General features: G+C 41.7%; 2 protein-coding genes across 7 annotated transcripts; both read left to right on the forward strand.

Moving 5' to 3' along the window:
* Nucleotides 1-2,488: 2,488 nt before the first annotated feature.
* Nucleotides 2,489-7,187, forward strand: LOC103280671 (G-protein coupled receptor 4-like). Its single transcript, XM_062958152.1, has 2 exons — nt 2,489-3,139; nt 4,007-7,187. The coding sequence occupies exon 2, from the start codon at nt 4,235-4,237 to the stop codon at nt 5,228-5,230; it is 996 nt and encodes a 331-aa protein (XP_062814222.1). The 5' UTR covers nt 2,489-3,139; nt 4,007-4,234; the 3' UTR covers nt 5,231-7,187.
* Nucleotides 7,188-9,088: 1,901 nt separating this feature from the next.
* Nucleotides 9,089-26,879, forward strand: hnrnpc (heterogeneous nuclear ribonucleoprotein C). 6 transcript variants are annotated; one of them, XM_016997311.2, is made up of 10 exons: nt 9,089-9,233; nt 13,639-13,664; nt 18,191-18,306; nt 19,207-19,475; nt 21,456-21,570; nt 22,025-22,072; nt 23,616-23,776; nt 25,057-25,158; nt 26,224-26,381; nt 26,490-26,879. In XM_016997311.2, coding segments are annotated over exons 3-10 (939 nt in total). In that variant the 5' UTR covers nt 9,089-9,233; nt 13,639-13,664; nt 18,191-18,304; the 3' UTR covers nt 26,574-26,879. The 6 variants fall into 6 exon arrangements, with proteins under 6 accessions (XP_016852800.1, XP_008118603.1, XP_016852802.1 ...); XM_008120396.3 differs by having other exon boundaries at nt 18,207-18,306; XM_016997313.2 differs by having other exon boundaries at nt 18,207-18,306; nt 21,456-21,531.
* The last annotated feature ends 39 nt before the right edge of the window (nt 26,880-26,918 follow it).

Genomic DNA, 26,918 nt, shown 5'->3' on the forward strand with positions numbered 1-26,918 from the left:
CAATATATCGTGATATTTCATAAATACAGTAATTACAACATAACATTACTGAGTATTGAACTACTTTTTCTGTCAAATTTGTTGTATAACATGATGTTTTGGTGCTTAATTTGTAAAATCATAATCTAATTTGATTTTTAATAGGTTTTTCCTTAATCCCGCCTTATTATCCAACATATTCGCTTATCCAACGTTCTGCTGGCCCATTTATGTTGGACAAGTGAGACTCTACTGTACCACACTTGCAGCAATTGACATATCCTAAGGAGAAAGGAGGAAAGTAGGAGAAACAGGGAGAAACTGGGACATTTGAAAAACAGCCAAAAAAAGGGATGGCAGAGGATTAATCCGGACCATTCCTGCCAAATTCGGACAGTTAGGTGCATACACATCTTTGTTGGGTCATACCTTGACCACTCGGCTAATATATTTAAACAAAACCAATTCCAAGCTTACCTCCCTGTTACATATGGGTCAAGACAGAAATAAATCTTTGCCTCCTTTCCAAGATCTCCAGCATATCCCCTAGTTCATCTTCCTCTCTCTCTCGGTTACATCTGCTTGACAGGTTCTGCATTTTGGTTTCTCGGTGAATCATGTTAGACGTTATCTGGAAGGAAAGATGAAATCCCCTTGTAATCCCGGCCTGTGTAATCTCATTAGCGTGCGAAGAAGGAAAGCCACTTTGGGCCACGAGAGGCAAGGCTGATGGATGAGTCAACGCTTAGGTGGTGACATGATGACAGTTACAGTTGGCCCCCCACATTCGTGGTTTTGATCATTGGTAAAATCCACAGAATTTTAAAATGTTTAGTTGTAAAGAGATAGCATACAGTTATGTTAAAAACAGGGGCAACATTAGACACAAAATTCAAAACAAATTAACAATTAATTTGCATCTTAATGTATACATTAACAATTAAAGTTCAACTCAATTGCAAGATCTATGCATCAGTTCAATATTGGCAGCAAAAAACGTATAATTTCTATGTCCACTCTCCTATTGTGAACAGTTAAAATGGATTAGTCCAACAGCTCAAAAGTTGGTCCAGAGTTTGAAATTATAAGATTTCAAATTTTGGATCTATAACAAATGGATACCTAACTGAAGCAAACAGATCTCCATGTGTTTGTCAGATTAATATTCTCAATAGGTTCAGTTTTTTACAACAGCAATTCCTTGAATCCAAGAAGAGATCTCAGGGTATTGTCAAACTTGTGACCCTCCAGGTGTTTTGGACTTCAGCTTCCAAAATTCCTGGCCACTGGACAAGCTGGCTAGAGCTTCTGGGGGTCGAAGGCCCAAACATCTGGATGCCCACAAGTTTGACACCTCTGATCCATGCTGTAGAATGCAGTTTGAAACCACTTGAACTGTTGTGGCTCAATGCTAGGGAATCCTGGTCTTTGTAGTTTGGTGAAGCACCAGCACTCTTTGACAAAGAAAGCTAAATGCTATATAAAACCACAACTCTACAGATTCCATAACATTGAGTCATGGCAGTAAAAGTGGTCTCAAACTGCATTAATTCTACAATGTAGAATATGCACCCTCGATTGTGCATTTCCAAAACTTGGCAATTTCCAAGAGTGCTCCAGCCAAGAGAATTGAAATTGGTTTTTATGTTTAACTGTTGAATTTGATCCTGTGAAGCTGCAAAATCCATAGTTCAAATCGCAAGGGAGAAGTGGTCTGTGAATGCAGATACACGCAGGGAAGATGCACGTTTCAACTTCCTGTATATGTCCTTCAGCTTCTTGTTTCGGCTTGAAATATTACAAAAAAGTGTTGTAGATGTGAGGAAAGTTCCCACGGGCTCTCAGACCCAATATACAGAAGGGAAAAAAGACAATTTTAGGAGAATCATATTTGGGGGGGGGGGGGGGGAAATCAATACATATTTAGAAAATTAGATTTTCATCTAGTCTGTTGATATGGACAGATGCAGGTCATTTTCTCACATTTACTGCACTTTGATATGATTTTAACTGCCATAAATACAGAAATGTATTTGCAGTTTTTGGCAGTCTTGGCAGTTTTATGAAATGCTAATGTTGCCTATCAGAGTGTACTATGGACTTTGCCAAATTATAAATTCCAAGAAATGATGCAGTTTGACACCACTTTAACTGACATTGCTCAATGCTAAGGGAATCCAAAACTCTCATTATTCCATATCAATGAGCCACAGAGGTAATGTGCAGGAATTCTACATTATAGATCAGTATTCCCAACCTGTGGTCGTTTTTATGCCTGTCAATGGGGTTATATGGGGTGCTGATTCAGAAAATTGTATTAGATAGACTACATCAGCTCTAGTTTATTAAATATCGTTTTATGTGGCGACTACTGGATGGCATATTATTATTTTTTATTTATTAGCGACATTTATATTCTGTCCTTCTCACCTCAAAGGGTTCTCTATGTTCTGTATCGGAAATTAGAGCTAATGTTGTCTATCCAATGCAATTTTCTGAATCAGCACCCCAAATAACCAAACCGAATCTAAAGGTGACCAAAAACTGTTTCGTAACCCTTTTGGTACTAATGTTGGAGAGTAGTCCCTTGTCAAAGTGGTCCTTGGTCAAAAAAAGGTTGGGAATCACTGCAGTAGATAAACCTTAAGAAAGTGTGACTTCCTGAAGGAATGTATTAAAAATAACTCATTCTATGCAGTGAAAAAGAGAAAACCCTAGTTTCTTACATACAACCAAACCACATTTGCCTGCAGGTGAATTGTGCATTCAAAGAGACAAAAAACACACAGAGAGCAACTGTAATTCAAGAGGATGAAAGTACCTTTTGTTTCTGTGTTTCTCTAATCAAAACCATAGCAATGGAAGAATAACTATAATGAAACCTCAGGGTCCTATGTAAAAAACCCTGGCTGTTTTATTTTGCACTTACATAACTGGCTACATTGCTGTCTGCTACTCCCACCCACATAGAAGTTAGTGGTTGCTTATGGTTAGTAGTAGTTCTGTGCTAAGCAAGGGCTGGGGATGTTTGCACATCGTTTGTATATGAGTGTCAGAAAACAAAACAACTGACCACAGAAAAGAAGATGTGGCTCAGAAAGATCAAGGTCTAAGCCAAGCAAGCAAGCGAGAGAGTATGGTGCTGAGAGACAGCAGCAAGGTAAGTGCTCTCAATTAGAACTAATTAAGAAGCAAAACTTAAATTGAGCTAAGAAATCAGTTGGATCTTATCAGCAATAAATCGATATCTCTTGGCTTATTGAAAGTTTTCCAGCAAATAATCTGCAGCATATTCATATTAGGCACATCTACTCTGTAGAATAAATGTGGTTTGATACCACATTAACTGTCATTGTACAACACTATGTAATCCTGAGATTTGTAGTTTGGTGAAACACCAGCAAAGACTGAATACCTCATAACTACAACTCTCTTGAGTCCATAGCATTGGACCATGGCAGGTAAAGTGGTGTCAAACTGCATTAATTCTACAGTGTAGATGCACCCTGGTGTATACATGTGGAGTGGATAAATATGCACAAGTTAGACCAGGACTGCGTTCTTTATTTTACATATTTCACATGTAACTATATCTATGGTTGGTGTAGAGTATATGTGTATGTAAGAACTATGTCATCTACATTAGAGTCTCACTTACCCAACATAAACGGGCCGGCAGAGCGTTGGATAAGTGAAAATGTTGGATAATAAGGAGGGATTAAGGAAAAGCCTATTAAACGTCAAATTACGTTATGATTTTACAAATTAAGCACCAAGACATCATGTTTTACAACAAATGGACAGAAAAAGCAGTTCAATACATGATAACGTTAAGTAATAATTACTGTATTTACGAATTTAGCACCAAAACTTCGCAATGTATTGAAAAACTGACTACAAAAACATTGACTACTAAAAGGCAAACTGCGTTGAATGATACAGAACGTTGGATAATTGAAGGTTAGATAAGCGAGACTCTTCTGTACTTCCATGTCTGAGTGATCCATTTTTCTATCTTTCTCTCCAGATCTAGAGAACACCAAATTTAAAAAATATAACTAGAATTAAAACTGGATGAGGAGGAAGTGCAATGTGTCTCTGATAAATGAAAGAACTGAGTTTTTTTTTCTGACTCCTTTTGTGTGCGCCCTCCAAATGATTTCCAATTTCAGCAAAAACCTGGACCCTTTGCCCCACTTCTGAGACAATAGGAACTGGGATCTATCAGAAAGCCCGCTGAGGATCATTTGGACTCATGGATAATAACACCTTGCTATGCCAACCCGTGCTCTTTAATACCACCAAGTACTTTAAAATCCCCTTATACTCCATCGTGGTGGCTACTGGTCTGCCTCTGAACTGCTTGGCTCTCTATGCCTTGATCCACCAGATGAAGAAGTCGGTCATCCTCTCCGTTTACATCACGAACTTGGTCTTGGCCAATCTCTTGCAGATCCTGACCCTCCCATTCTGGATCTACCACAGCTACCAAGACCACCATTGGGGTTTAGGGGAGGAGTTCTGCATTGTGTCTGCTTTAGCTTTTCGCACCAATTTCTATGCCAAAAACTGCTTCTTGTGCCTGATTGCCATGGAGCGATACCTGGGCCTTGTACATCCACTGATGTTCCAGAGGCTGCAGACGATTCGAGGGGCCGTCAAGATGAGTGTCGCCACTTGGTTTGTGGTGACCGTTTTGTGTGCCACCGGCATTGCGCTCCAGGTCAAGAATCCAAACCGAAGTCAGGACAATTGTCTGGATGATTCTGTACTGGACAAAGGCTATGCCCGGTTTAAGGTGAGCATCATTGGCTTCTCCTTCTTCATCCCTTGCCTTATGATGGGCTTCTTCTACTTCAAGGTCCTCCTCGAGCTCCGGAAGGTCGTCTCTTTGGAGAAGAGAGTTAAGAAGCAAATCTATGGCTTTGTCTCCCTCATCATTGCCACTTTCTTCCTTCTGTTCATGCCATACCAGTTGATTTCGTCTTTCAGGTTCTACAGCGAACTGATGACCAAAGGTGACAATGGCCAGCTCTGCGAATTTGTGAAAGATCTTTTCATCTACATGCAGGTGACCTTGTGCCTAAGTACTTTGGACAACATCTTGGACCCGCTTCTTTATATCCTGCTCCTCAAGGATATCCGGGCAGAGCTCAAGGATACACTCAGTATCAAGGTTCACAGGACAGGACATTTGAACAAATCGGAAGAGCGAGATATATCTCTATATTTTACCAGCGAACAGATGTAAGGTTTAATAGTTGATGACATTCACTATCTTTCAGATTATATGGGTGAACCTATCTGTAGAAGAAATGCAGTTTGGCATCACTTTAAGATGTCATTACTCAATGTTATGGAATCCTGGGAGCTGTAGTTTTACAAGAATTGTATTCTTCTCTGACAAAGAGTGCTGTTGGTGCCTCACCAAACTACAAATCCCAGGATTCTAGGTTGATTTTTAACATCTTGGAAAACTGTCCAAACTTTACATATTGATACTTGGATTCCAATATAATGATGGTTCATATGTCGCAGTTATCACAATTAAAACAATGTAGGTTGAGTATTTTTATCTGAAATGCTTGGTACCAAAAGTGTTTGGGGTTGCAGATCCCCCCCCCCCCCCCCCCCGATTTTGGAATATTTGCAAACACATAATGAAAGATATTGGAGATGGAACTCAAATCTAAATACAAAATTAATTTATGTTTCATGTACCTCTAATGGACATAGCTTCAAGGCAGTTTTACATACAGTAGACTCTCAGTTAACTGGAATGCAAGCAACTAGCAACTAGCAACTACGTAGCAATTGGCAAAAAAATTGAAGAAATATCGTAGAGATTCACTTATCCAAGCCTCTGGATTATCCAAGCCATTTTTGTAGTCAATGTTTTCAATATATCATGATATTTTGGTGCTAAATTCATAAATACAGTAATTACAACATAACATTAATGCGTATTGAACTACTTTTTCTGTCAAATTTGTTGTATAACATGATGTTTTGGCGCTTAATTTGTAAAATCATAACCTAATTTGATGTTTAATAGACTTTTCCTTAATCCCTCCTCATTATCCAAGATATTCGCTTATCCAAGCTTCTGCCGGCCTGTTTAGCTTGGATAAGTGAGACTCTACTGTAATACTTTACATAAAAATTAAAATCAGTTATAATAAAACTGTGTTACATTAGGTTTAGTTTGCTGTTATTGTTCTAATTTGCTTCAAATACTGTATTTCAATATTCATACTAAGTCAAAATGGAATTTATGGTATGGTATAGTATGGGGTATAGTATCAGTTAGGCCTATTTTAATAGTAACCCTCAACCAACCAGAAACTCCATTTATCTGGCATCTACCAAACTGAATGGCTGCCAGTCAACTGAGAGTCTACACTACTGTATTTTTAATAATTAGATGGTTGGTGTCCATTGAACCATCAGAAAGTTGAAGTCTCAGCCATCCATGTGGGATGATTTTTGAACTGTCAAGTGATTCCAGCTCCCAAAGGACCAAATAAGACATGGAGGGATTGAAGGCAAAGGACAGAGGTGTTTATTCAGTTTGGCCAAAGTGGATGTCTGTGCTCCAAAAAAAATCACATAAGTGCAATTGCAAACATAAAGATTTATTTCTAGCACTGTTACAGCTCTTTGAAACAAAGGACTTTGCCACTCTGGTTGCTGATTGATCCAGATCGGAGCCAGCTAGGATAAGCTTGTTGGTTCATGGAGACTCACAGCCTGCTGTTGATTGTCATGAAATTTAATAAACTGTCACTGTTTGATTTGAAATCTGCTGGCTGTTTCTTGGTCCACCAAGAAAAGGGATGTGGGAGAAAAGGAATGGGGGCTGGTTGGTGTTAATGGAGCTGATAGCTCTGCTCCTGTTCATCCAGAACAGGACAATGGGTTTTGGTTGACCACACAATGGGTGCCAGAGGTGTTGGCACAGCCTAAATGGGGTCCTCAGGGAGGGGGTATGATCTGGCAATTGGGACTGGAAAGAGTTTTCAGGGATAGGGTTCATAACATTGATGATTTAAAAGGTGCTTTTAGGATGTTTTGAAGATGTTTTGTTAAAGATGTTTTAAAGATGTTTTTAAGATGTTTTTAAATTGTTATTTTAGCCGGTTCTTGTGAGCCGCCCCGAGCCCTAGGGGAGTGGCGGCATATACGTTTGTAAAATAAATAAATAAATAAATAAATAAATAAACATTTTGGGAAAACCCTGTGGCTTTTCTTAAAACCATTATGAGACTCTCAGGGTACTGTGAAGGGACGATATCTTTTCCTGGGCTAAATGGTGAGACTTTCCCTGGGATTTATGTGTACCTGCTTGTATAACTTTGGCAAATTAATTCAGACATGGCCTGGAAGTAGAGGAAAATTTCTGGGTGCCCTCAGAGCCTCAGGTTTTGTGGTCCTGGTTTTCGACAACAGAACATTTAAGATTTGGGATATCCAGGTCAGGGATGTCAACCTGTATTACTCCCAGCATTCTATTAATTTTGATGATTGGTTGTAACCTATTATTGAATCTGATAATCTTCTATCAAACCGTGCTGTTTGCAGCAAGTCTTTGCACTGCTCTGGAGGGCCCCAACTATACTGCCATATAATTCAGTATCTGATTCCAGATTATCTGCTTTGAACTGGATTATTTGGCAGTGCAGTTTCATACAATCCAGTTTAAAGCAGATAAGCTGGAATCAGATACTGGGTTATATGGCAGTGTAGATCCAGCAAGGACCATATGAGATTTAGGCTGAATCTACATTGCCATATAATCCAGTTTCTGAATCTAGGTTATCTGCTTTGAACTGGATTATATGAGTCTACGCTGCCATACAGTTCAGTTCAAGGCAGATCATTTGGATTCAGAAGCTGGATTACATGGCAGTGTAAAAGGTAAAGGTTTTCCCCTGACATTAAATGTAGTTGTATCCGACTCTGGGGGTTGGTGCTCATCTCCATTTCTAAACTGAAGAGCCAACGTTGTCCATAAACACCTCCAAGGTCATGTGGCCGGCAAGACTGCATGGAGCGCCAGTACCTTCCTGCTGGAGAGGTACCTATTGATCTACTCACATTTGCATGTTTTCGAACTGCTAGGTTGGCAGAAGTTGGGGCTAACAGAAGGAGCTCACCCCACTCGAATTCGAACCGCTGACCTTTTGGTCAGCAAGTTCAGCAGCTTGAACCCGTTGCATCACCGGGGGCTGTGTAGATGGGGCCAAAAAGCCCCAATGAAACCCAGATATCAATCTTACGTTTTGTGTATACATATATAGTGATTTATGCATGTCTGCACAGGGAAACATGTAGTCACAGATACAACGAAATTGCTTAGTTTTTATTGTATTCGTTTTGTATTATTTTTTTCTATTATTTTTTATAAATAGACACCAAACCTTGGGACAGTCACATGGTGCATCTTTACATTGTATAATTAATAGAGTTCAGCACCACTTTAACTACCATGGCTCCTGTTGTATGGGATCCTGTGAGTTGTAGTTGGGTAATGCAGCAGGCTAAAGACCTTGTAAAACTATAACTCCCGTGTACTGTATATTTTTTTCAAACTTGGGCTCTAACAGCTGCCCAATCACGAGCTGAAGCTCCGATGACGTCACTCGCCTAGTGCCCATAGGAAATAGAGACTTACCCCAAGGGACCCGGATGTACGTCAAGGTGCCTTAAAAAAAAAAAGAAAACCTTTACACTAATATTACTGGTTAACGTTTCAACCAATCAACAGGGACCATTTAGGAAATAGGCGGGGAGAAAATAGGCGGCAGATGAGGGCAATCGCAGCAGCTAATCATTGCAAGGCATAATTGTGGAAGTGACAACCCAATTATCCAATCAGATTGAGATTTTTTTTGAGGGCGCGTAGATCGACAGAGCTCTCAGCCTATTGGTTTATGAGGACCCGCCTTTCGCCTCGCAAATCTCTCCGGATTCCTCCTAATTGTTATTCGTACCGTCCCGTTTACCTCACCATCGGCCCGGGTAGGATAGGCCGTCAGTTTGAATGACAGGAAGTTTGGCCAATCAGATGGTCCTAAAGCCAACGTGAGGAGGCGAAAAGTGAAAAAGGGGGCGTAGCTGTGCTGCGCGGCGCAGAGGTGGAGGGCGGCGGGGACGCCATTTTGTGAACCATCCGAAGCGTGGATGCGGGAAACGTACCTGGTGGGAAAGACAGAAAACTGTATATTTAAAAAACCGGCGGCGTATTAGAGCTGGTGAGTTTGTGGCTCGGAAGAAGAACCGCGGAGGGGGGCGGGGGTTTGAAGGCTAATAATGGTCTTGCCCTTTCTAACCTGCCCCCCCTTTCCTTGGTATGCCCCTTGTCGGCTTTTTTCTAACGTTGTACCCCCGCTCTGTACAAATGGCACGTTCCGTTCTCATTCGTTCCAATGGCCTCTGGGAGATACCATAGTGCGGGAAAGGGGGGGGGAATTAAAGAAAATGGATCCTTCTTCGCTTTGAGCTGGAGCCGAATGTGAACTTGGTGCTGGTAAGCGAAAAGCGGCTCCTGCCTTCAATTGGATGAGGGAGGAAATAACATCCCTGTTCATTACTATGTGGGCAAAGAAGGCCCAAAGGCGTTCACACGCCACCCTGTGCAGTGTCCTAATCCGGATTATGGCTCTAACGCAGGCATAACGTTCTGAGAGATTGGGTTTCAGTGATGAGGCTGCCTAAATACCCCAAAAGCCTCTTCTGGTTCCTTTCTATCTGATCTTGGAGGCTAAGCAGGGTCAGCCCTGGTTGGTACTTGGGTGGGAGAGCAACAAGGCTATAGAACAGTAGTTCCCAACCGTTGGGCCTCCAGGTGTTTTGAACTTTTAACTCCCAGAAATCCCAGCCAGTTTACCAGCTGGCTTGCTGTGAATTTTCTGGACTGTATGGCCATGTTCCAGAAGCATTCTCTCCTCACGTTTTGCCCACATCTATGACAAGCATCCTCAGAGCTTGTGAGGTCTGTTGAAAACTAGGCAAGAGGGATTTATATATCTGTGGAATGTCCTGGTTGGGAGAAAGAACTCTTGCATGTTGGAAGAATGTGTGAATGTTGCAATTCATTACCTTGATTAGCATTGATTAGCCTTACAGCTTCAGAGCTTGGCAGTTTCCTGCCTGGGAGAATTCTTTATTGGAAAGTGATTGGCTGGCCCTGATTGTTTTCTGTATGGAATTTCATGAATGTTACTCTTTATTTGCTGTGCTGATTTTAGAGGGTTTAAAAAAAAATACTGGTAGCCAGATTTTGTTCATTTTCATGGTTTCCTCCTTTCTGTTGAAAGTGTCCACATGCTTTTGGATTTCAATTGCTCCTCTGTGTAGTCTGACATGGTCCAGCATTTTTGCGTTCTCAGATAATCTGCTGTGTCCAGGTTGGTTCATCAAGTGCTCTGCTATCCACAAGCATGTAGACAATTTCAACAGAAAGGAGGAAACCATGAAATGTTGAAATACTCCAAAATGATCCATATTGGTGGCTGAAATTGTGCTATGTTTGCTTTCGGATGGTTCAATGGAGACACCCTTTGTCTTATGGATAAAAGTATTTAAAGATGTTGCATATAAAATTACCTTCAAGGTATAAGATGTTTATGATACAGAAGAGAATTTTGTGGTTGTGTCCCTTCACCAATGTATGTCAAAATCTGAAACACTTCTAGGTCCTAACATTTTGGGTACATGATACCTAGCCTTTAAAGAAAAGCAATGAACTAGTTCCGAGATTTGGTATGACCCATGATTCTACTTGTTTCTTTATGTAATCTTGAGTGATCTGGTTTTATTGGGCCAGTTTTGCAGGCTTAGCAGTGCACAACCCCCACAGTGTCAGTTGCGAAGCTTGATGGAAAAGCTCTCAGAGCTAAATGCATTTGCCAGCTAAAGTTGATTTAGTATAGGTGCAGTTGGTTCAATTTATGTCTGAAGGAGGGAGAGACCTGAGTTCAGCTTGTAGTTGGTTGCATTTTAGTAGGTGGTTGAGCAGAATACCAGAAACCCCGTTCTTCTAGAGATGCATTTCATTTTGCAGTACTTGCACTGCACCTTACTTGGGAATTGAATGCTCTGAGTCATTTTGGAAGTAAAATGTTTTTAATGGTGATTTTAAAAGTGTCACTGTTCCTGCTACAATGCTTAAACCATGCTTCTATTGCAACAGTGACAGAGCTGAAAGTAGGCAGGTTAAGGTGTGTCAATTCTGCATTGATTTCTAGTCATGAGCTGTGTGTGGCATTGCTTTACAGAGAATCTGCAGATCAGAAAGATAGCATAAGCCATGTCGAGTCTCCTTTGTGGAGAGAAGAAGTGGGGTATCAATAGATATACAGTAGAATCTTACTTATCCAACATAAACGGGCCGGCAGAACGTAGGATAAGCGAATATGTTGGATAAATAAGGAGGGATTAAGGAAAAGCCTATTAAACATCAAATTAGGTTATGATTTTACAAATTAAGCAGCAAAACATCATGTTGTGCAATAGGTTTGACAGAAAAAGTAGTTCAATATGCAGTAATGCTATGTAGCAATTACTGTATTTATGAATTTAGCACCAAAATATCATGATGTATTGAAAACATTGACTACAAAAATGCGTTGGATAACCCAGAATGTTGGATAAGTGAGACTACTGCAATAATATCAGAGGGCTGGCAGGTAGAAGGAGAACTGTGTTTGTATGAACAGGGTCAGGGAGTCCCTTGTATGGTGTGTAAACCAGAAAACACAAGGATTAAAGACTGAAGGCCAGAAGCCCAAAGCTTCTGCTATCTTACAGCTGCAGGACCCTATAATGTTGGACTTGATACAGCTGGCTTTCTAAAAATCCCATCAAATTATATCACCTGTCAATGGCAAAGATAAAATGGAGAATCACAAGAATTTGAGTGTGTGTTGGTTACCACCTGCAAACATTTTGTCTCTAATGAAACAGCTCCTTTGTAAAGTGACCCCACATGATTTTCTCTAGACCAGTGGTTCTCAAACTTTGCTCCTCCAGATGTTTTCGACTTTAGCTTCCACAATTCCAAACAACTGGTAAACTGGCTAGGATTTCTGGGAACTGAAGTCCAAAACATCTGGAGGAGCAGAGTTTGAGAAATACGGTTCTAGACTGAAATTTTGATTGCCAATCCATACTTAGTGGTCTTACCTGTTGGACCACAGATTTGTTGAGACAAATCCTGTACGAAGCACACATGTTTTTCAAGATTGCTGTCAGGGAGAAGGCCTGTATGTTTGTGAGCTGTTTAGTCACAATATTGAAACCCCAGACCATCTCTGTTTGCTTATTAACCTCTGAACGTATTTAGCATTAGTCTCCTGTGTGTTTGCTTATTTATTTTGCTGATTTTTTTCAAGCAATATATTTTAAAAGGTTTACTATCCATAAAGGTTTACCTTTACATATTCCTCTTCTTTGTTTCTTGCCTGTGCTGACCCTTTGAAAGTTATCCCATGTTCTTTTAGAGCAAACGCAGCAGCATAGAATGGAGCAATGGCCTTGCTTTGAATTTCATCCCTGTTTGGCCTTTTTTAAAGGGGGAGGGTGTGTTTATAAGGGATGTGGGTTTCTCTCTGTAATAGCTTCCTTGCACTTAAAAACAAAGCAGGGATGGAGCTGCTTCATAGCATCCATATATCAAAACAGGGATGCTTTTAGTTCTAAATATAGTGCTTAAAAGCCAGCGGGAGATGGATGCATGCGCTCCCTTATATTTCTGGGAGGAGTTGGGGAGGCATGATGCCGTGGTCCCTCAATGCTTTTAAACCTCTTTATGAGGATTGTGGCCTTTGTGTCTTCCTCATGCCATGAGAGTACTAGAGTGCGTGTGGTTTTCCTCCTCACTTCCTCATCTTTGCTTCAGGGTATCTGTGAGCTTCAGCACGGTCCAGCTCCTACCCCAAGCTTGCAGGTGCCTGTGACGTCATCCCACCCGCCTGCTTGGCAACCAGTGGAAGCAGCAGGAGGATCAGAGCAGCATCATTGTCTGGCTGGGGTTGGGGGAGGAGGCTGTAAGCTTGGGGTATCTAGCTTTCTCTGCGGTGGGGGAATTGGGGAGATGGGGCAAAGTTTCTGGGGTACCCTGACTCATCCTATCCCTTCTCCTTTCACAGGGCAGCAAGGCGAAAAACCCCAACCCTTCCTTCACTGGAGCTCAGCTTCGTTTTGTTTTTTAAACTCCCCACTCCCCCTGCCCCACCACACACACTCTCCTCCCGATGTCTTAGCACAAGCTGTTTTATTTAAAATGGTGCCTTACCCGGCCCAGCGTTGCCTTGCAGCCAAGCCAAAGCTGGATTGAAAGATGTAATTTTGGAAAAAAAATCACCTTTTTTCTCCCTGCAGCACCTGGGTTAGAGGAGGAGGAGGAACCTTTTAGCCTCGCATGAGCCAGCCTCTCTCAGGCATTTTTAGAATGAAATGGTGTTCAAAGGGCTTGGATTGTTTCCTGCCAGGAGTTCTCCCCTGCCTGGTTCTGCAGTAACCGTGGCTGGAATGAGAGCATGAAAGGGGGGAAAAGGACAGAAAAAAAATGAAACAGAAAAAATCGTTACTTACTTTGACCTTTTTACACCTCCCGTTTTTCTAATCTGGGCTATTTTTATTTTTGTTTTTTTACAGTGAGATTTTTTTGATCTTCAGCTACAGTAAGTTATTACATTTTTTCCATTTTTTCCTGCCTTTCCACTGATTTCCTTTTTATTGTTGTTACTAGTTACTTATTGATATTATTGATACTATGATGGTGGTGACTGTGATGATGTGTTGCTGATGGTGGTGATTTTAAAAAAAAGAAATGACTGCTGATTTTTAACCGGATGAAAATGGAGTTTTTCTGAGTGGTCCTATCTGACTCTGGGTTTTTAACCCTTTGGGTGTGAAAAATACAACAAGGTTTTTAAAAACGCATTTTTTTAAAAAAAGAAAGTGGATTGATCACGTTAACTCTTTTTTTCCCTCCCTTTCTGATCGCCTGGCTGCCAAGAATGGAACCCGATTTCTCTCCAGAACTTGTTTGAATATTTCAGGAAGTTCCTACACTTTTTATTATTATTATTATTTTTAATTTTTTATTTTTAACATTTTATTTCTGTGCAATTTTTCAACTGTTGCTGCAATGTGTCTGTGGTGCTGATCGCTCCCTCGCAGCGACAGCCTTTTCCCCAACAGACCCCTCCTCCCCCTGGTTTCCCCCTCACCTCTCGTGCCCTTCAGTTCCCACCCTGGTCTTTTCTTCCACACCGCCCCACCCTTGCAATCACCGCCATGGACGCCCAGGCTGGAATAGCAGAGGCAGCTACCGGTGGAGCCTCACATGGAGCAGAAACAAGCCCATCTGGGCTGATGGTAAGGGGCTGAATTGCCTACGTTTCCAGGCTTCAACAACACATATGTATACAGCCAGTCCTCTGCATTTGCAGGTTTGACATGTGCGGATTTTAAAAAATAATATCTTTGGGAATTTCTTAGGTCCTCCATTATGATTCTGTTTTTCCAGTGGGACTTCATAGTCAATGTCCTCCAGTGCAACTCTGTGTTAGCAGAAAATAACTATAAAATCATACCGGAGGATCTAGAAATTTTGAGAGGGTTTTTTTATTTCAGTTTTTCACTTCGTTGGTTGACTTGTGTCTCTAACCCTAGCAAATATGGAAGGTTGGCTGTACACCCACCCTTCTGGTGTGTATTGTGGAGAATCTGGGCAGATATCTTTTCAGCAGGCACTTGCTTATGAAAGAATGGTTATGGGTCATTGGAAGCATGGCATTTAAAGAGTCCATGATAGAACTTGGGCTCAGAAATTGACTTGAGTCTATTTGTGTGGTCATCTCCTTTTACAAATAAAATAACAAAAAACCAGTAAAAAAGGTAAAGGTTTTCCCCTGACGTTAAGTCCAGTCATGTCTGACTCTGGGGGTTGGTGCTCATCTCCATTTCTAAGCCGAAGAGCCGGTGTTGTCCATAGACACCTCCAAGGTCATGTGGCCGGCATGACTGCATGGAGCGCCGTTACCTTCCCGCCAGAGACTTATTGATCTACTTACATTGGCATGTTTTCAAACTGCTAGGTTGGCAGAAGCTGGAGCTAACAGCGGGCACTCACTCCGTTCCCAGGATTTGAACCTGGGATCTTTCGGTCTGCAAGTTCAGCAGCTCAGTGCTTTAACACACTTCGCCACCGGAAACCACCCTAATTCAAAATTAAATTTACATTGTGAGAGCACATATTCAAATTATGTTAAGAATCTGCCTTTCCATGCATCCTCTGAAACTCCCCCTCCTTCATGTTCTTACATAACTTATTAACAGGAAAGAATGGGACAGCCCTCCTCTTTCAGGCCTTAGGTAAATTTGAGGAAGCCTAAAACATGGTGAAATTTGCCTGTTGCATCAAATAGCTCAAAACCAGCTATTTGATGCAGTGGGTGGGAGATGATCAATCCCAAAAGTGTTCCTGCAGCAGTGCCATACTTGTGTTAGTTGCATTTATTTCTTCCTTTCCAGGAAGCTTTTGAGGCACGGACATTAGTCTGCAAACCACCACTGTGAGCAACACTGTCTTAGATGGCATGAAGAGCATTTTCAGCCAAATCTTTTTGGAATTGATGCTTGGGGCTACACTTCGCCAGCTCTTGATTTGATGCTATTTTAAGTGCTACACAAAGATTAGAGAGAATAGCTTAATCCAGTGTTTGGCATACCCACGTAGAGAAAATGGGTTGAAATCAATGAGTATTGTGCTAAATGTCTAGTTTGCTTCAATGGTGAACCAATACTGAATTTAATCCATTATCTTTTCATGGTTGTTTACATTATAGTAGATAGGATACTAAAGGTTTACCAACTTGTGGCTACTCTACATATAACTGGATTTTGAAAGCCTTCAGCTCAATTTAGCATGAGGGATGATGGGAATTACAATTCATTGTAGGGCTAGATGTTCTAGTAAAAGAAAAAGGAATTGAGATAAATGAATAAGTGAGTCACCATCTTCTTAAAATGATATCAACAAGCAGTAAAGCAGTGGCTCTCAACCTGTGGGTCCCAGGTGTTTTGGCCTACAACTCCCAGAAATTCCAGCTAGTTTACCAGCTGTTAGGATTTCTGGAAGTTGAAGGCCAAAACATCTGGGGACCTACAGGTTGAGAACCACTGCAATAAAGGGAGCAATGACTAATGATGGATTTGTGCAGATAATGACAGAACATCTTTCCCTCCAGCATTCGGTGTTGCTGCTACTACTCCAAAACCAATAGTTTATTTTTAATTCACACTTTCTCTAATGAGCTTCATGGTTCTCTTTTTCTCCTGTATTACCCTCACAACCATCCTGTGGTTGACTGTCTCAGGGTCACCCACTCAGGTTCATGTCTCTGGAAGATCAAATCAACGTTTTTCAAATCTCAAGTCTTACCATTTTAAGGGACACATGTCTATATTTACCCTTGTTTGAAGAATGCCAGATGTCAAGCTGATGGTGCTACTAAGAATCCAGGAAGATGGTTGCCTTGTGTTGGGCTTTTGGAGATGGTGAAAGGAGCATCTCATTGCATCTCTTTTTCCCCTCAAAGTCCAGTATGAAGTTAGGATACCTCCTTGTCCACTTTTTTGTGGGGGGAAAGTACTTGTCATTTTCTCTTCCCACTGGAGCAAAAAACCAATTCTTGCTGAAGGTGTAGGGCACATCTGCTTTCTTCCTTTGCCTGGGGAGGGAGCAGAGGTGGATTTATTTCCTTCAGCCATAACCATACTGCAAAATACCAGTAGGAAGAATGCGAATGCTGCCTTTTCTTGAAGGACAGTTTCCAGCAAACTGGCAATGTGAGCTTTGTCTTTCTCTCCACTCTCCTTTTTTCCTAAGAGAGAGAAGTGACTTTCTACAAGAACCCTTAGCATTTGGATGCTTTGGCCTTCAAAACACTAAGTTCAAAGCACATGAGATAATTTCTTTGTTCTTCTGCAGAGAGAAAAAAAAAAGTGGGTTTCTATTTTCCATTAAAGAAAATTGAAATCTGCATCTTGTGGCCACCTTTACAAGAGAGACCACATCCTCTTTCCTACTCCAATGCATTTCCCACAAGCTAGCAAATTTGGAAATGAGTAGGAGGCCTTACCTAAGGTGGGATGAGAAGAGGACATCCCTTTGAGAAGGAAGCAAATCAGTTTTAACAAAGTCTACACTTATGCTCTTTAGGCTGCGCAAGGACGAAGGAAAGCTTGGCTGATTGGCCTTCAGCCATATCTGTCAATACATAGCTTAATGGTGACTGACCCTGCAACAGATTCCTCTCCTGCTTTTAAATCTGTTCCATTGCTCCTACTGCAGCCTCCTAGGCACACTTGCCAAGTTTCTAATCAGAAGACATCCTTTTTTCACCTTGTACATTTTTATGTCCATTGATGATGATGGGGACAAGAGTGTAATTGGAAATGTAAGATCTGCAGTCATTCTTGCTTTTGAACAGTCCTGAGATTTGAGAGAGTTTTCCAGCCTTTAGGAACTTCCTTTCTGGACAAGAGATATGAATATGGGTCTCTGTTACCTAAACATAACCATTGGACTCCTGTTCTGTCTTATGCTGTTTATTTAAATTATAGTAAGACAGAACATAACAGCATAGTGTAGTGGTTTGACTACAGCACTGGGTATCTGGGTGACCTCAGCCATGGAAACCTGCTTGGTGACTTTGGACAAAGTTGCCTTCTCAACCTCAAAGGAAAACAAATGCAAACCCTCTGAACAAATTTTGCCAAGAAAATCTCTTAAAGCCTTAAAGTTGAAAACCTGAAGGCACACAACAGCAATTCTGAAAACACATAGTCAAAAGGCAGGAGCATCTGATGGGAGATCTGCCTCTGTACATCTGGAATATTTTTGTGTAAATATGTTTCCTTCTGGAATTCCATTCTGAGTTATCACCAAAACTAGACTTCATGCAACTTTTTGAAGTACTGCGACATGTCTTATCCATCAGCCTTCTGTCCCTTGGCTGAGTTCACACAATAATGAAATTCTTACCATGTTTGCTTCCATAGGCTACTTTTTAAGTCAAATTTTAAATATATTCTGGTTAATGTGCACTCTCGCCAAAGGTGAGCGCAAATGTTTATATACCTTGCAGGAACCTGAACTGTTGATATAAATTGTTTGATCCCACTGGTTGTTTTCAAGATGTCTTGAATTACAGTTACCACCATTTCAAGATAGCCAGGGGATGGTAGAGGTTGTTATCCGACACACCTAGGTTGGAGAAGGCCATTCAGATCGTTGAAAAGCATCACGACCATGTAGGTGATAGGTTATGTTGTCATTTGTAAACATTTAATTTAAAATCATGCCAATACTGGAAATGAAAGCCCAAATAATGTGAAATTAAAGACAGAACTTGATCTACACTATCCCACTGCCACAGACAGAAATTTGATTACCTGCAGATTTCATTACTTGCCTTTGAACTAGGCTCTAAATTTCAATTTGTTCTTTTGGTGCTGGTTGAAAAGGAACTTCGGGTGGAAGCAAAGTTGACTGTAGTCTGAAAGGTGGTTATCACTGCCAAGAGAGATTAACTGTTCTATTTTGGGACCAAATTGACCTGGAGTCCAATGCGTGAGAGATAGTCCTATCACTGCTATTTCAGACTCAGGAGATGCTTTTTTTAAACATGAAGTGACCCAAACAGTGATTTTGAGTCACCTTCTGTTGGAAATAAAGTGTTTCAACAGCCTGAAATAGCCCGAAAATATACCTCTATTTTGTATAGGATGCTGCCCCTCAAGGCACATTGGCACTCCATATGGCTCGACTTCAAGCCACCAACATTTGCTTTCACCATCTTAGACAAAGTGTATCTCCAGCACCTCTTTCATTAGAGAAGGTACATAAATGTTTAGTTGGCATTAGAGGTGCATTACATCTTTCGCCCTTCATCGTTGTCCTTTGGCAAAGTCATTTATGTGGTGTTTTATTACTTTTTTCCTTCAAAAGGGGAGGGGGATCTGTTTAACTGATGTTTGGTACTCTTTGGAGGATGGATCAGAGGAGGAAAAAGTATTTCTTGTCAAACTATACACAAGAAAATGTGTGTTGGTGTTCATCCTTTATAGGGCATATGTACCGAAACATGCTCTGAAAGTTTTTCTTTGTTTTTTCTCTCTCTTCCGGCTGCCTTTCCCTTTTCTGGGGACCAGGTCTGCATCTCTGCTGTCTATGCAAGCCATGGCCAGCAACGTTACCAACAAGACGGATCCTCGATCCCTGAATTCTCGGGTCTTCATTGGGAACCTCAACACCCTGGTGGTGAAGAAGTCAGATGTGGAGGCCATCTTCTCCAAGTACGGCAAGATAGTTGGCTGCTCCGTGCACAAGGGCTTTGCCTTTGTGCAATACGTGAACGAGCGCAATGCTCGGGCTGCTGTGGCAGGAGAAGATGGCAGAATGATTGCAGGCCAGGTCCTAGGTAAGCCCTTGAATTCCTTAAAATCGCAACTAGTCTGGTTCTTTCAGATGAACTCCTCCTTTTACTTCATTTCTTCATATCATTTGTATTCTTTGTAAATCATGTACATCTATTCCTTGAATGAGTGAAGGCTAGAAGGAAAAGAGGTCATAACCAAGCAAGCAGGGGGAAGAAGCACAAAATGCTTAAAGACAGGGCCTTTTCCAATACAACTCAGGGTGTGGGTCACTAGGATAATCCTTTATGTTAAAAAAAATTCCTTTACACTGTTTGTATGTATGGAAGTCTTTGTATAATTCTGAGGTAAGTTAGTCTAGGTAGGAATTAGGTGTACTTTCTATCTCTGGGCTGCTTGGCTTCATAGAGATTTCAACCTTTATCTGGCACATAGGAACCCATTTGCCCTTTACTAGTCCCACATTGTGGCTGCCTTTATGGACAATTATCCTAATTTGAAGTGTTGACCCTGAGATTCTATGGTCACAGCTCTATTTGTGCACCAAAACCTGTGTATAGTCAGCTAAAGAATCATTGTTTTGTCCTTCATTTAGGCATGTTTTCATAAAATGGGGAAAGGAAACCGGTGCATCAACCTGTTCTCCTAATCGCCTGTTACACAGAATTTTGATTTTTGTTTTACTTATGAATACTCATGAGTAGGAACAGACTGATTTTGAAATCCAAAACAACACTTTTCTTCTATATCTTGAAAATCCTCTGTTTGCAATTTCAGTCCCTCTCAGAATGGTGACGAAATGGCACAATCACTTTCTGTCACCATTTTGAGAGGGAATGCAAAGGAAATTTGAAGTAGTTAGACTTGTAGTGTCTGAACTCACGCTGAGGAATTGGCCATTTTTTCCTATACAGTTGCTCACCCCTACTTTAATTATCTGTTTCTCTTCCCTTCTATCCATTGACTTGTAAATATAAATCCACCAGTGTTAGCTCTGATATTTACTGAGCTAGTTTCACATTAGCATTTTATATCGGTTTATGATACAGTATTGTGTGAGGATTAGTTCTTGAGTTCTTCCCAGGGTATTGCCCTCCAGGTAGATTATTTTCAGTGGAATGGGGTTGAGAAGATGGAAATACAACCTCAACAGCTGCCTTCAGAGGCCGTTCTCAGTGACGGTTCTTTATCTGGAAAGGGCAATGTAATCTGTTAGATTGAGATGATGCTTGCTGCAGTAGGGAAAGTCGAGAATCATAACCACCAGCCATGTCAGCATTAGCAGAAGTATAGTGTTCGCATCCCATGATGTAATGAGTCCTCCTTATTTTGTACTGGTCAGGCAGCATTTGGAGAACAATGTCCGGTTCCAGGCACTACGTTTTAAGAAGGACCACTGACAAGCCTGAATATTTCTATAGAAAGGAGATCAATTGGTGCTGGAAACTAAGAAACAGTATAAGAGCTGGTGTATTTAGCCTCAGAAAGATTAAATAAGAGTCTTGTCAGCATTCTTCAAAAATTGGTCATATTGATCATAGAATAGAATTGTTCTCTCTGGCCTAGGCATAGAATCAGTGAATCAAAATGGCAGGGAAGCAGATTTAGGTTAATCACTGGGTGAAAGAGCTGATGAATGCAAGAACAGACTCCCTCAGGAGATGGTGGGCTCTTTTTCACTTTGAGGTATTGGAACCGTAACTCTCAGGTGCTGTACTTGCATCCTTCATTGACCAATGGATTGGAATCCCCAACAGTTCTGTGAACACAACAATTTTGTGATCAGTGTTATGACAAGAATTGAAGACATAATGTCTCTCCTACAGTTTCAAATCTTGAGATGTCTCTTTTTTAATACCCACAGTGCCCTTTTCAGGTCATTTTAATCTTTCCAGACATATATAGACTAGGCATAAAGTTTGCTAGTGTGTCCTGATTCATTGATTAAAGATCTGAAAGGCCTTGAATTATGTCAGAGACTTGTTAGTTCCAGACTTCTAAATGTCCATGTACCTCACTTTCAGATATCAACCTGGCTGCTGAGCCGAAGTTGAACCGGGGCAAAACTGGGGTGAAGAGATCGGCCACAGAGATGTACGGGTCAGTAGCCGCACCACCTTCTCCGTCCCCTCTAGTCAGGTCGGGACCCTTATGTTTTCATTATTTTATCTTCTCTTTTTTTATTTATCCAGTTTGTCCAGCCGTGAACAATGCTTCTATTTATTTGTCTTTCTTGTCTAGCCGAGTATAGGGGGATAAATCTGAATATGAAAGATGTTTGTTTGCTGTGCGCATGAAAGTGTTTGTGTGGATGTCTGATGATAAAGCTTTTTGTGTATCTTGAATGACCAAGCATGCCATAGTATTGAATCCCAGTGTCTTATAGAGGATTGCTTTTAAAGGGCGGATGGGAAGGAAAGGGTTGGAAAGGTGTCTTTGCTTTTACAGCGTGAATAATGGGGTTTAGCTGTTAGTGTACCAGATCGGAGGAATGAAATCCTAATGATGTTAGCTAAAGAACTGTTTGCAGCAGGATTCTTTTTCTTGACTGTCTCAGGAGTCTTGACCATCTCTTCTGTGTTTTGTCTTCCAGGTCATCTTTTGAACTGGATTATGACTTTCAGCGAGACTATTATGACAGGTATGTTGCCTTGGGTTTTCTTCTGACACATTTCATATTTAAATCCTTCCAATAGAAAAGGAAAAAACACTGCACTCCTGAAGAGTTGAGCATTCATAGGCTTTTTGTGCCCTGTTTTCAAAAATATTCCACATCCATTAAGATGATTCCTTTCTGGCCTCGATAATTTAAACCTAAGTATTTAAATTTTAACTAGACAGTCTTGGGGCAGGATCTCTAGGAAGTATTTGACGTATTTAGTAAGGTTTCAGAGGTGGGAATGTTGAGAGGTATCTGCTAAGATGTGGTCATGCTTAAAGGGGTGGGCTTCATGTGCCATTGCACTACATTTTTCAACATCAACAAATGGACCGGTGTGCCCTTAGAAATCACCAAGAAATGTATTCCCCACTCGCAGTCCTTCAGCACCTTTTTTAAGGAAGGGGAGTTTGAAACTGGCTCCAGAAGAAGCAATGCAGTTTGTGACCAATTCTGAGAGTGGGGCCTGAAACGACCTCCAGATCCTCTGAACTTGACATCTGATTTGAAGAGATAGGAATGATTTGCCATTGTTCAGGGAGCTCTGCAGAAGAGTCATTGCTTGTGTAGAAATCTAAACCTTTGTGTGTGCCGTTCAGAGGAAAGGAGAAATGGTTTGCAGAGTGGATGGCCATTAAAATAGTAGCAAAGCATTTTTTTGCATTCAGAAAATTCTGCAGATCTCCAGGCAAGACTAGCGAAGTTTCTGCCTTAGATCTGGGGGTATCAGAGTTAAATCATATTAAACTAGGAGGGTCTGCAAAACAGGTTTTCATGTTTCAAGAAGCTCCGTTGTAAATAGCATTTTAACCTTATCCTGTTCTCTGTGATGGATCTTGGGAAGGTTCTCCTCACCTCCCCAAAATGTTAATACATGCAGAGCCAGTGCAGTATCTGTAAACCATTGCCTTTTATCTAAAGTGACTATTCAGCAATTTGTCATCACATGGCAAGAAAAAATAGCATAAAGTTCAGTATCATGTATACCTGCTTTTGTCTCAGGAACCGAGACTCAAAAAGGCCCATAACTTTAAAAAGCCTGCTATTTGGTAGTTCGCACCCATATCCCAACCAGTCAAGGGAGGTTAAACCAGAAGGAAAGATAACTTTGGTTAAATGCTTGCGGTGGAAGCACATAGAAATGAAGACGTACAGCTTCCTGAGATGCAACAGCAAGTGATGTGCTGCATTCTAACAAAAGCAGCTATGCACTGAAGGCCAGTAGAGTCTGACAATAACTTAGCAACCTACTGTTCTTCAGTGAGTTCAGGGTGTTACACATGACTTTTCTCCTTACTGATATACTTTCACAAAAACCCTGTCAGATAGGGCGGGCTGGAGGCAGCTAGTGAGCTGGCCAGAGTCATTTAGTGAGTTTTATGACCTAGTGGGGACCTAGATCTGTCACACAGCTTGCACTGTTAGTATGTGTGTGAGAGAGAGATTTGGGGGGGGGGGGGTGAAGAGCAAGGAAGCAGTTGCTGGGCAGAGGCAGCCTCAATAGTGGCTTCTCCTGTGCTCCCAGGATGTACAGCTACCAGGCCCGGGTGCCGCCTCCGCCTCCCATCGCCAGGGCCGTGGTCCCCTCCAAGCGGCAACGGGTCTCGGGAAACACCTCCCGCCGAGGGAAGAGCGGGTTCAACTCAAAGAGCGGGCAGCGCGGGTCGTCCTCCAAGTCTGGGAAGTGTACGTCTTGAACTTGCTTATTGGTTGGGGTTTTTAATCTTGGGCTTATATTAGTTATATTGGGATGGTGCTTTTCTGTCATAATGGCTGAACCTCGGTAGGCTGTTAGGAATTGTGGGAGCTCCAAAACATCAGAAGGGCCGAAGTTTGCCCATGCCTTCTCTAAAGGAACTGATAGGAGATGTGTCATAGCCAGATGGTTTTCTTTAATACTGAATAAAGAGATGGCAAATCTTTCAGCTTCTACAGTTGCCCTGTTTTGTTTGCTGTGCTCCTTTCTCTTCCTTTAAGAAAGAGTGGAACTTTGGAAGTACAGCGTTAGGAACTTCTTATCTCTCAGGCTATTTTTTTTATGTTGCCCTTAATGTATGTATGCATTAAATATTGTCTCCTGAGTTGTAATTCTTTATCCAAGGCAAAGTACAGTAGAGTTTCACTTATCCAAGCCAAACGGGCCGGCAGAAGTTTGGATAAGCGAATATCTTGGATAATAAGAAGAGATTAAGGAAAAGCCTATTAAACTTCAAATTAGGTTATGATTTTACAAATTAAACACCAAAACATCATGTTATACAACAAATTCGACAGAAAATGTAGTTCAATATGCAGTAATGTTATGTTGTAATTACTGTATTTACGAATTTAGCACCAAAATATGATATATTGAAAACATTGACTACAAAAATGACTTGGATAATCCAGAAGCTTGGATAAGCGAGGCTTGGATAAGTGAGAGACTACTGTAGCTTGATTTCCTCTAGTGATTTTGGACTACAGCTCCCATCAGGCTTCCAAAAGCCATGCTGTCTGGGACTGAGGGGAGTTATTGTCTAAAATATCTGGGAATTTTCAGGGATGCATCTTACAACTCTCAGCATTTGGTGGTTCTGCCTGAAGTTTTGGGCCAAAGCATTTAAAGGGCCAGATTTTCTCTGCCCTTGTCTCTCTAGAACAAAAGTGAACCAAGTATTGCTGTTGGACTGCAACTTCCAACTATCATAGCCTCTGTGGAGGAATGCTGGGAGTTGGAAGTCCAGCATTCAGATTGCTATACTATAATGTTAAAAGGCCCATGCAACCTTTTAACACACCAAAATCTCAGTGGCAAATTAAGACAGAAGTGCCCAACCTAGTAGTTCCATGTTGTTTTGAACTACTAGACTTAGTCAGTCATTATAGCCTGTATGGGATGAAGCACAGTCAAGAATCTCTGGAGAATGTGTTAGAATGCAAAATGGGTTGTACATAATTCTGGTTACATTTTTCCTTCTGTATTTCAGTGAAAGGGGATGACCTGCAGACAATTAAGAAGGAGCTGACCCAGATTAAGCAGAAAGTGGATTCCCTGCTGGAAAGCCTGGAGAAGATAGAGAAAGATCAAAGTAAACAGTCGGGCGAAGGGGAAGGGAGGGGGCAGGAGAGGAGGAGGAAAGGGTCAGTAGTTGGTCAGTAGTTAATAGTATGGGCAAACTTTGGCCCTCGATGTGTTTTGGACTTCAACTCCCACCATTCCTAACAGCCTCAGGCCCTTTCTTTTTTCCCCTCAGCCGCTTAAGCTGGCTGTTAGGAATGGTGGGAGTTGAAGTCCAAAACACCCAGAGGGCCAAAGTTTGCTTATGCCTACCCTAGAGCCTCATGGTCAGAATCCTTAACTCTGCTCAGGTCAGCTACCAACCATAGTTTTGTGACTAAAGCTTGGATTAAGGCTTCAGGAATTCCCCAGTGTGCAGAAATGGAGATTTGGGAGTTATAGTCCAAACAGCAACAGTTTTGCCAGACTAAGAAGCGAAGGATAGCAGTCTCTCTATTATTTGTCTGCAGAGAGAGATTCCCATTTGACCTAAATTCATTGTGTTCAGTGAAAGATCTCCAGAATGAGTTGGAGATAGGTGCATGCTTATTCATCATCATCATTCATCATTTAATTACTTATTAATCGCCCTCCATCCAAGATGCTCTAGGCGATTTGCAAGCTAAATCATAAAGGATAAAAACACAAACATACAAATATTGATAAAATTAACATAGATCAAAAGCTCTAGTAAAGAGCCAGGTCTTGAGTGCTAGGGTAAAAGGCCCTAACTCACGCATGGCTCTCATATAGGGCGGCAAGGCATTCCATAAGGCAGGGGCAGAAATAGAAAAAGCTCTGCGCCTGGTCCTTTCCAAGTGCACTTCTCTAGGACCTGATATATAAAGTAAGCCGTGTTGGGATAGTCGTTGCGACCTCACATTAGTATAGTAGTCTCATCATCATTATTTATCACCCGCCTCTCCTTGTGGCTTGAAGTGGGATACAACATGGTAAAAGCAGTGAGATAAAACCAAACACTACTGAAGCACATGTAACATGAGTTAATGACGAGGCCGAAAGCGACCCAGAAGTCCCGTTCTGATCCTCTGCTTGGAACCTCCCCTCCCTCTCTGCCTCCCTCCTCCCTTCCCAGAACTGAAGAATGACAAGTCAGAGGAGGAGCAGAGCAGCAGCTCTGCCAAGAAAGAAGAGAGCAACGTCAAGATGGAATCCGAAGCAGGGGCGGACGACTCCGCTGAGGAAGGGGACCTGCTGGACGACGACGATAACGAAGACCGGGGAGACGACCAGGTACGAAGCTGGAGGTGGCAGAGAGCCCGAAGCGAGGAGGAGCAGTGTAGCGGCGGCTCTCCCTGTTTGCTAACCCGGTCCCTCTGCCTGTCCCCTTCTCTCTCTCAGCTGGAGTCCATTAAGGGGGACGACAAGGAGCCCGAAGAAGGTGAAGACGACAGAGACAGCGCCAACGGTGAAGACGACTCCTAAGAGCCCCACACACCGCTCCTCTCCTCCTCCTCCTCCCTGGCAAAAAACACAGCGTTCTTCTGATATTGAGCCTCTCACCAGCCCCTTGCCGGCTGCCGCCACCTCCTCATGACCCTCCTTCCTTCCTTTTTCCGCCCTGTGTGTTCATGACGTGGTGTCTTCTGTTGCATCTCTCCTTCCCCTGGCCCATGTCCCTCTGGCCCTTTCTGCCCAGTAGTTCGGTTCAGTCCCCTGTAATTTCTCCTCTTTTAATTTTGATACCTCTTTATTGACTTAACAATTAAAAATGACGTATTGTTTTTAGAAGGCTGGTCTGTTGTCATCTGTGCCTTTTCTGTCTCACAC

The sequence above is a fragment of the Anolis carolinensis genome, chromosome 6 (genome assembly GCF_035594765.1).
Source record: "Anolis carolinensis isolate JA03-04 chromosome 6, rAnoCar3.1.pri, whole genome shotgun sequence".
Taxonomy (NCBI): domain Eukaryota; kingdom Metazoa; phylum Chordata; class Lepidosauria; order Squamata; family Dactyloidae; genus Anolis; species Anolis carolinensis.

What these genes read in the sequence shown, in the direction of transcription:
- LOC103280671 (XM_062958152.1), top strand. Translation starts at nt 4,235, where the DNA reads ATGGATAATAACACCTTGCTATGCCAACCCGTGCTCTTTAATACCACC.
- hnrnpc (XM_016997311.2), top strand. An exon ending in TCTCCGTCCCCTCTAGTCAG is followed by an intron (nt 21,571 to 22,024) that starts GTCGGGACCCTT and finishes TTTGTCTTCCAG; the next exon opens with GTCATCTTTTGAACTGGATT. An exon ending in GTCCTCCAAGTCTGGGAAGT is followed by an intron (nt 23,777 to 25,056) that starts GTACGTCTTGAA and finishes TCTGTATTTCAG; the next exon opens with TGAAAGGGGATGACCTGCAG.